This window comes from Cibotium barometz, chromosome 4 (genome assembly GCF_041138505.1).
Source record: "Cibotium barometz isolate CiBa-2024 chromosome 4, ASM4113850v1, whole genome shotgun sequence".
In the NCBI taxonomy this organism is placed as follows: domain Eukaryota; kingdom Viridiplantae; phylum Streptophyta; class Polypodiopsida; order Cyatheales; family Cibotiaceae; genus Cibotium; species Cibotium barometz.
In genome coordinates this window covers 67,722,543-67,731,576 of record NC_141049.1, presented here as the reverse complement: position 1 = coordinate 67,731,576, position 9,034 = coordinate 67,722,543, and the positions used below count along the sequence as shown (strand labels likewise).

The 9,034-nt window shown below is 44.1% G+C and overlaps 1 protein-coding gene across 2 annotated transcripts in view; it reads right to left on the bottom strand.

Moving 5' to 3' along the window:
- Positions 1-6,263: 6,263 nt before the first annotated feature.
- Positions 6,264-9,034, bottom strand: part of LOC147639544 (protein S-acyltransferase 10-like) — a 70,366-nt gene continuing 67,595 nt past the window's right edge. The window contains exons 8-12 of one of the 2 annotated variants that reach the window (XM_086792548.1): positions 8,475-8,564; positions 8,220-8,303; positions 7,077-7,142; positions 6,819-6,991; positions 6,264-6,727 (exon numbers count right to left, since the gene is read on the bottom strand). In XM_086792548.1, coding sequence (XP_086648674.1) covers positions 6,820-6,991; positions 7,077-7,142; positions 8,220-8,303; positions 8,475-8,564 — 412 coding nt within the window. In that variant the 3' untranslated portion in view covers positions 6,264-6,727; position 6,819. Of the gene's footprint in view, positions 6,992-7,076; positions 7,143-8,219; positions 8,304-8,474; positions 8,565-9,034 lie in introns of both variants that reach the window. The other variant, XM_086792540.1, reaches the window with a different exon arrangement.

Below are 9,034 nucleotides of genomic sequence, written 5' to 3'. Positions count from 1 at the left end.
TTCAAGTAAGGAGCTTTGATGGAGATCTAGATAGACTCTTGACAGAGGATGTATTGCTTACAAGATCGATTGAACATAATGAACTAGATGATCAACAAAGGCTATTAAACTAGTCTATATATAGTGCCCAAGGTCGGCATGTATGTAGGTTGGTGTCGATGGCAAATCCACGACTTAGCCCAAAATGACCAACCAACCATACCCCTCAAACAAGCCTCACAACCCGAGAACAATGTGTCCTCGATTTAATGTCCAATATTCACAAATGTAGTCACATAGCTCACACAAGCATGCATCCTACTTTGTAGAGTGCCAAATCCACATAAGCCACCTCCTAACCATCTAACCACATTTGGTCACTATCCATTGGCCCCACCACCATCCATTGTCTAAACAAGGAGCTGTGGGATGCTCGGGTGTTCACCACAACGGCTACTCCTCATATAGGGAGCCTTACAAAATAGAGCACATCCATCACCCGCAGTAATAACACGAGGATGGAGCATTGAGAAAATTCTTTTTCAATTCTTAGATCATGTTTGGGTAAGCTCACGTCGCTCATCATGCCAAATTATCACTAGCTAGGCTCACATGGGTTTGGTGAGCTAGACTCACATGATTTTGATTTGCTAGACTCATGCAAATCGGTGGCATAGGCTTACATAGGTTTGGTGAGCTTGGCTCACGTTAAGTCTAGGTACTCACATCATGTCTGGCTAGATCACGTTCTGTCTGGTTGGGCTCACGTAGTTTTGGTGAGCTAGGTTCACACGGATCTGGTTCAAGGTGGTAGTAAGTGAGGCCCCGTGCTTATGAAAGGGTTGTTCTGAGCAAATGAGCAATAATTAAGGACACGAATTTTCCTTGGAAATTCCTTCTAATACATATTTTCTAACGAAAAAATCTTTTCCGAGACACCTTACAAGTCTTCAAGGTGGTGTTAACTATATGGTGCAATATTAGGTGCTCCTACCACTAGACTTATGTTGGGTTTCAAGCCAAGTCACATCTACTCGGGCTCACCTCGTTATGTTTGATCAAGCTTATATCACATTGGTTCAGGCTCTTGTCTATTCAGGCTTATGCCACATCTGTTGAAGCTCACATCCCCTTTATGCGGGCTCACGTCACGTCTTATTTTTGTCACGTTTATGCAAGCTTACAACATATCTGATTTTCATCACTTTTGTGCAAGCTCACGTCATGTCTGATTTTCTTGTGATTGTGGGCTCACATGATTGAACATAGAGATGTTTGCACAGTTTTGGGCCTAGTTTTTCTTAGTCTCGAGCTTGTTTCAAGGTGTTTAATGTTTTGAATCCTAAAGAAGATGTTTGTGCAAGTAATGGAATGTTTAATGATTTTCTTATTAAATTTTATGTGTTCTTTTACTATTAAACGTATGCAATGCATGAAAAAAAAAACTTTCCACTCTAATCCACAAGATTAAGGCTTCTAACCAACGTTTTGGAGTGGATCTCACCCCTAATCACTAAGGGTAAGCAATCCTTTGGCTCAATGTAATCCTTTGAGCCTAAAAGCCATGTAAATAGCCAAGAATTCCCTTCCAAAACCTCCAAATCGAGTGTCCTAAAATCTAATACAACAAGATTGAAAACAATACAACAAATGCAACCAAGGCTCCAAAACCGTATGTTTTTTGGAGTATGACCTCTAATCAACACCATGCAATATGGGTGGTCCCATTAACTTGGAATGGATCGAAATTGGAGCTAAGTACTTTAGGCTACTCCCTAGGGGCAGTGCCAAATATGTTCAAGTTAAAAGCTTACGTAGCCTTGCCGAAACGTGTGTCGTTGGGGAGCTTTTCCTTAGAGCCATAAAACGCAACTTCCCAGTTGTGGGTGTGCTAGCCCGTTATCTGGATCCTCACTTCGTTCGTGTCACACCGGGGTGCTCCATAGCCATGGGTGTGGAGGAATAGTTGTGTCTGCCTAGATGGAGACAAGAAGAAGATTCCTATACAAGAGATGGATAGAGGGGGGAAGCTCATGAGAGGGCGATCATGCAAACATTCCTACCCAAACAAGCATCCATCTAGCTATGCAAGCGTTCAACCAAACAGAAGCAAGAGAGTGGAGAGCTCACAAGTTTTCTATTGCAAGAGGCGAACGATTGTGTATTGCTTAATGTCAAATTACCTTATGTAAAAACGATTAGTGTTCACACTCGGCCAGCTAGAACTTATGTTTCTAGCCTTCAGTAAGTAATACATACATGAAGTCATAGACTTCCCTATATGGGATTACCAGGGTCGTCTTACAAATGATAAGCTTTTGCTATGAAAAAGTAATATGGTGAAGCACCTATGGTAGGACGGGCGAGCAAGATCATGCTAAAACAAGAGTGGTTAACGTAAGTACAAGTAGATGTATTATTATAACCCAAAATACCATGTGGTTTTCCACAGTTAGATCAAGCATATTCATCAAGGGATGCACACAGGATCAACATGCTTAAAACATACCAATTTAAATTTAAAAATTTTAATCTTCTTTGTTTGAAATTGAAAGTTTTTCCTTCTAGTAAAGCAAAATCAACTTTAACTGAAAAGTGCACATATATTTCACACTCTTTCTTTGTTTTATTTTCAGCACTTCAAACTCACTTGATCTACGATTGGATAGCGATATAAATCACTACCAAAGTGTTGTACAAAGTAATTTTCATGAATGTACTTGGGTATTTGTACTTATTTTTACTAAGGTCTTTACAAACATCTCCTCTGCCCACCATCGAATGGGCGGGGGTTGGACAAGGAAGATCCGGTGCCCATGAGGGACCACATCTCCCCTTCACGGCCAAACCTCGACCCTCCATATTGTTACCTCTCTCGCTCTCCTTTTGAAAGAAAACATGTACAAAACCCCTAAATCTCTTGAAGAACTCGTGCATTCCAACCGTCATGTCCTCCAATCACAACAATATCAGCTTTTTTTTTCTCTCTTACTTACAATTTATTTTATCCGAACCTTACATCAAGTCTATTACTTTCCTCCCTTACTCGATTCACAATACTCATACCGGTTTTGTGATCAAAGCATTCTGGACATCTTAACTTTTTGGGAGGCGACTGCTTCGGCCAGGATGCGCCAACAAGATCTCATTGTGCTCTTATTGGATTTTGAGAAAGCCTACAATAGAGCTGATTGGGGCTTTCTAGAGGGGATGATGTGTCAGATGGGATCTCTGGTGGAGAGTGGATCCATGGTGTTTCCAAACTTTACTTGGCCTCTCACAATCAGGTTCTCATTCAAGGAGCTACAGGTGACAAATTTCCCCTTTCTCACTCGGTCCGACAGGGCTGCCCTCTAGCACCCTATCTCTTTCTATATCTCTTCCTGAGGTCTGAGCAATTTTCTCTGAGCTCAGGAGACTGGGGTTCATGGACTGCATCTCCCCATCTGTCCACAGGAGGAGCTGTTAGACTCCAAGTTCGCAGATGACACAGCAACATACTTATAAGGAGACAAGGGGAACCTTCAGAGATTTGTAGAGGCAATATCGATCTTCTATCGCGCATCTAGAGCAAAGATCAACTCGCACAAGTCATGTGGATTTTGGGTTGGCTCCGCCCGCCTCGACTTGGCGTCCAATTGAGGCTTTCCAATGGATCTGGAGGGGCAATCCAATTCATTATCTTGGATGAACCAGGTTCTTCTTGCCACCATGTGGTGTATCACTACTTGTTGAGCCTTCTCACGAGCTTGCATTGGTCCGCAACTTTCTGGGAGCTGGTAACCCTACTCGGGCCAAGGTGGCCTAGAGAGTGATCATACAAACACACCATAGAGGATGCTTGGGCATCATCGACCCTCCCATTCAGAGTGGTGCCCTTCTTGGCAAGATGATTGTGAGAGGACTTCTTCTAGGCAACGAGCCTTGGAAGGATTTCCTCCTGGCCAAGATTTCAGCCTATGCACCGAGCCTAGGGACCCCTTGGCCGCAGAGCACTAGATGGATCTTCACATGTGGGTCCGTGGCTTTAGCCTAGCTTGTAAGGACAGATTTGCAACCAGTTTATTACGAGCTTGGGATGACCTCAAGCCAGTCCCTTCAGCAACCTCCAAGGAACATCTCCAACAGCCCTTGATTTGGAACCCCTGATTTGTTTACCTAGTGGTCACATGTTAGGGACTCGCCCTCATGTATCCTGCGGAGCTTTGAGCACGAGCCTCGCTAGGTCCCTTGGAGATTGGCTTACATTCAGATAGCTCCCCCCAATGGCTCATGAGAGAGGCTTGACTAGGATCCAGGGCAGGCACAAACGCAACCTCGACATTGACTCTACCATTTCTCCAGAGTGGTTGACCCCGACCCCTGGCCCTATTCCTTTGTAGTGGTGGCTGAGAGTGTTCACTCACCAGGCATGATATTCTTCTCGCAGTTCATGACGCGGATGAGAGCTCCACCTTGCTCACCTTTTCAATTGGACCTCATGGTAGTTTAGTGAGATTAGAGCCCCCCTTGGAGGACTTCAAGAAATTCACGCTACAGAGGGTGAGGGTGATCGGATTCCATGCACATGAGTGGCACATTGACCCACCACTAACCAAGGTGGCCAGGGAAAGACTCTGGCGTTTATGGATTTGGGAGAGCCGGCCCATCATGTGCTTCCAAGGGAGTGGACTTGATGTGATCCTGGAGATAGGGAGGAGACTCTGTGTACCCCATTTTTTGAATACATCGCACGGCTTAGCTATAAGATCCAGATGCCCGAGGTTGAGGGCACTCCGACAACAGCATGACACTAGCAATCTCAGAGCCTCTCACCACGCTCTCTCAGATTTTTGGAAGAGGCTCTGAGATAGTTTTCGACCTCAACAGATCACTCTCTTTTGGTGGCTACTGGCACATAGGAGTTTTTGGCAGTAGGCATGTGGTTGGCCATTAGATGTAGACCATCATCATGTCCGAGATGTGGCCATCCCCAAGAGTCTCAGCAACATTGTTTTCGGGGTTGCCCGAAGGCTCAACAAGTTTGGCGATATATTCTCCGCATCTTCACTATGGACAGGGCCTCTTCCCATACTATCACTTGGGGCACTGTTGCTTGGGCCAGTGAGGCCGAGATTGTCATGGCTTACGAGGAGGAAGGTGAGGGACTAGCCCTTTAGGTCTCTCACCTTCGCATCTCAATAGTGCCAGTCCTAGCCCCATCTACTGGACTCCTAATTCGAGCTAGAGATGGGAGATTTGTAGCAACATTGCCACATGGCACATCTAGAGAGCTTGATGCAACGAAGCCATCGAAGGCACCCACCCCCTGTCCTTCAAGAGCATTTGGCTCGACATCATTCATACTCTCCACGACCAATGGGGGAAGCTTCAAGGTGGTTTTGACCATATGCAAAAGCATTGGAAAGCCTTCCTGAGGCTCTGGCGACCTGGTCCTTTTCTCACAGATAGTTGTGGTGAGCCCACTTAGCACTATAGACCACCCCTATGGCTATTCCCTCCCCGACCCCTTGTATGAGATAGCCCTCTCCTCATAGAGCGGACAGCCGGAGAAGAAGCATCCCCCCTCCCCTTTTTTTTTGTTCTTTGATCCTTGCTCCGTACATGGAGGCGAGTTTGTACTTAACCTTTTAAGGCTATTTTTTGTTAACTAATAGAAGGATCTTGTTCCTGGGAAAAGAAACAAAAAACACCCCCCCCCTCTTTTTTTTTTTCTTTGATCCTTGCTCCGTACATGGAGGCGAGTTTGTACTTAACCTTTTAAGGCTATTTTTTGTTAACTAATAGAAGGATCTTGTTCCCGGGAAAAAAAAAAAGGAGAATTTTTTTAACAAGCATTTCTTCACTCTTTACTCTAAATATTGGAGGCAACTAGATCAACATCCCTTTGTTCCATGATAAATGCAGTGTATAGTAAAGCTTCTCACTCTTTTCCACGCTTCAAAAGTAATCTTCTCATGTACAAAGAGAGAAACACCCAGTAGTGGGATGTTGAAACTATCCATCTTGATCATTATGGCTTAATCCCAAATAATCAAGAGGAGAAAAAGTTATTCAATAATCAGCCTCTAAAGCTTTGCTTCAACTCTCACCACCAAGGGGAAAAGGCATATGAGTCATGGTAGGAGTCTAGGCAGGTGTTATTATGACCCAAAATACCATGTGGATACGCTGCCACAGATGGATCAAGGATCTTCATCAAGTAATGCACACACGATCAACATGCTGAATCATTACCAATTTAAACTTGAACTTTTTTTAACCTACACTGTTTATAGAAAGTATTGAAGTGGCAAATTATTGGCCTAATTCATATCATTAGCCATGTCAAAATCATCAAGATCAAAAAAACTTGAAAGAAGATGATCAACTAACAAAAAAATGACCTGTATTCTGGATAGATTTGGAACCGCAAAGCTGCCAGACCCACATTGTACAAGGATATCGCAAATGGCTACATAAGGAAGCTTGCCGTCCTGGCCTCACCTCAACAATAACTCAGGAAAAACATACAGAGGTGGTCTTTGAACATATGGTTCAAATGGCAACGCCAGTTTGAGAGCGTGTTCGACGCCCTCAGCTACCCGACTGATGTGATCACGCTGCTCTTCATATTGAAAAAGCAACTAGCCATCGGCGGGCAGGTCCGAAAGGAGGAGGAAACCCACCTGTAAATGGGTTATACAACACTCAGTAGAAATGGCCTGCCTGCATCTTGCTTTGCCTGATACTACTTGCACCTTCTTGCCTGTTTTGAACGCATCATCAGACCGGCACAGTCCTTGGCTTGTATGCTTTTCTTTTGGCATAGAAGAAAGACTAAAGAACAATAAAACCACCTCAGCAACAATTGAAGTAGAGTGTGTCAAGACAAGAATGATTAGCTCTTTCCTCCAAAATATTCAGACTGGGCATCCTCTCTATCTCATAGAGTCCTCGAGGAGCACAGCAAAAAGTAAAGATATTTCTGGCACATCCTTTACTGTACGGCTTCACCTTGTCGGGTACAGTCCTGCAAAAAGCCGATTTTAAAATTTGTGGTGATTATGATATAGCAGTAAAAGTGGACCTGTATGAGTCCTCTTGAGCAAAAGCACCTGAACTCTGGAATGCGCTTTCTCCTGATCAATTCATGAGTTGTTTGATTTGTTACTACTAAATAGCTGCAAAACAACAAACAAACATGTCAAGTATTCCAATTGCTTAACACATAGCTCTAGTAGCTTAGAAGCCCACCACCAAGGGCAACCAAGGGCATTTAGAGAAAGGCAAGCAATTTGACGACTCAACACGGTAGAACTTGAAAAAACACTTGTATTTATTGAATTCACTGGCATGGGCATAGGGAGCATGCCAGCCGGATGTTATGGGCACAATAGTGCCCACGCACAGTTGTCAGGTCTCTGGCAGCTTTTATGGGTCAGCATATCTGGCATTGACCCCTGGAACTCTCACATGGGCAGGCAACATTGCCCATCCAAGCCCAAGAGTGCCCCATCATCAGATCTCTAAAAGATCTGGGCAGGCATATCTGGTATGGGTGCGAACTCTCAGATGGACGGTTAACTTCGCCCGTCCGAGCACAAGAGTGCCGGCCCATAGCCAGATTTTTGATGGGCACCTAGGCATATCGGGCATGGGTGCTAGAATTTTCAGATAAACAGGCGACATTGCCCATCCAAGCCCCAAATGTGCTCACCCATCGTCAGATCTCTGACAGTAGCATGGGTGCTGAACTCTTGTCAAGTCCAAGAGTACTCGCCCATCCTTATATCTCTGACATCTTCTTGACAGCAGCAAGCATATTTGTCATGAGTGCTGGAACTCTCGGATGGATGGGTTACCTTGCCCATATCCAAGCCCAAGAGTACCTGCCCATCATCAGATCTTTGACAGCTTTTTGTTAATGGACGGGCATATCTCGCATCAGTGCCGGAACTGTCACATGGACCAGCAACATTGACCATCCAAGCCCAAGAGTGCCGCCCATCATCAGTTCTCTGATAGCGTTCTGATAGGCAGCCATATCTGTAAAGACCCTCAGACTACGCACCCTTCAAGCACGAGTTAACATATTTTCCATCTTTCGATGCAATTCTTGAACCATACCACTTCAAAATGGTACAGAAATAAAAGAAGTGATTAAAGCCTGTCTACCTCTATTTCATACATGGCAAACACGAGGAACAATAAACAATGTCTAAAGCAGTTTCAAAGTTTTACAAACTCTTTAAGCTTACCTATGAAACGAAAGCAGTAACACCAAAAATAAGAGGGCAGCTACCAGCGCAATCAGTAAGATGATGACAGCGGTAGCATGCCACCTGCCAAATCAATCAACACCTAGCACATCAATTTCAATCTGACGGTTAAAAGAAGAACACACAGGAAGCTCCTTTCCTAAGAGAAATAGGCATATTTCAATCATCAAGGCAGGTTGCACTTTGCTTAAATCATTATTTAGAGATAATCTTGAATGACCAGCATATTGGTACCATGAGTTGAAGCTCCCAGCACTTCTTAAGGATGTTGCATACATAACGCTAGTCCAAAGACAGAGTACCGTCTCCTCGAAAATGTACCACCTATGCAGACGATTACTAATGATTAGCACATTACTTATGTCAGTAGAAGTTTGAAGTGAAAAATCCCCCCTTCCCAGCAGCAACCTGCCCCACACACCCACCCCCACTCCCGACACTGGATGGAGTAGCATAACAGCTGATAGAGATGGAGACATAACACCACATTAACATGCTTGAAACGATTTGTGACTAATCTCTCTTGATTACAACCTAATCTTGATTATTAGTGAAGAGACACTATTCAACGGTTGTCCCGTCACAAGGGTTTTTATGAAGAGGCATATCTTATCTAAAGGATATGATCCTTCGTCCTAGAAACACATCTGTTCACTCAAAAGACATAACTCTTTGATCAAGAGCCACACCCTTGCATTTGGGACACGACTCTTCACTTGTACCTCTTTGGGCCCTATATAAGAATGCCCCAATCTCAATGCAACAGAAGTACTGAAAATATACATACTTAGAAT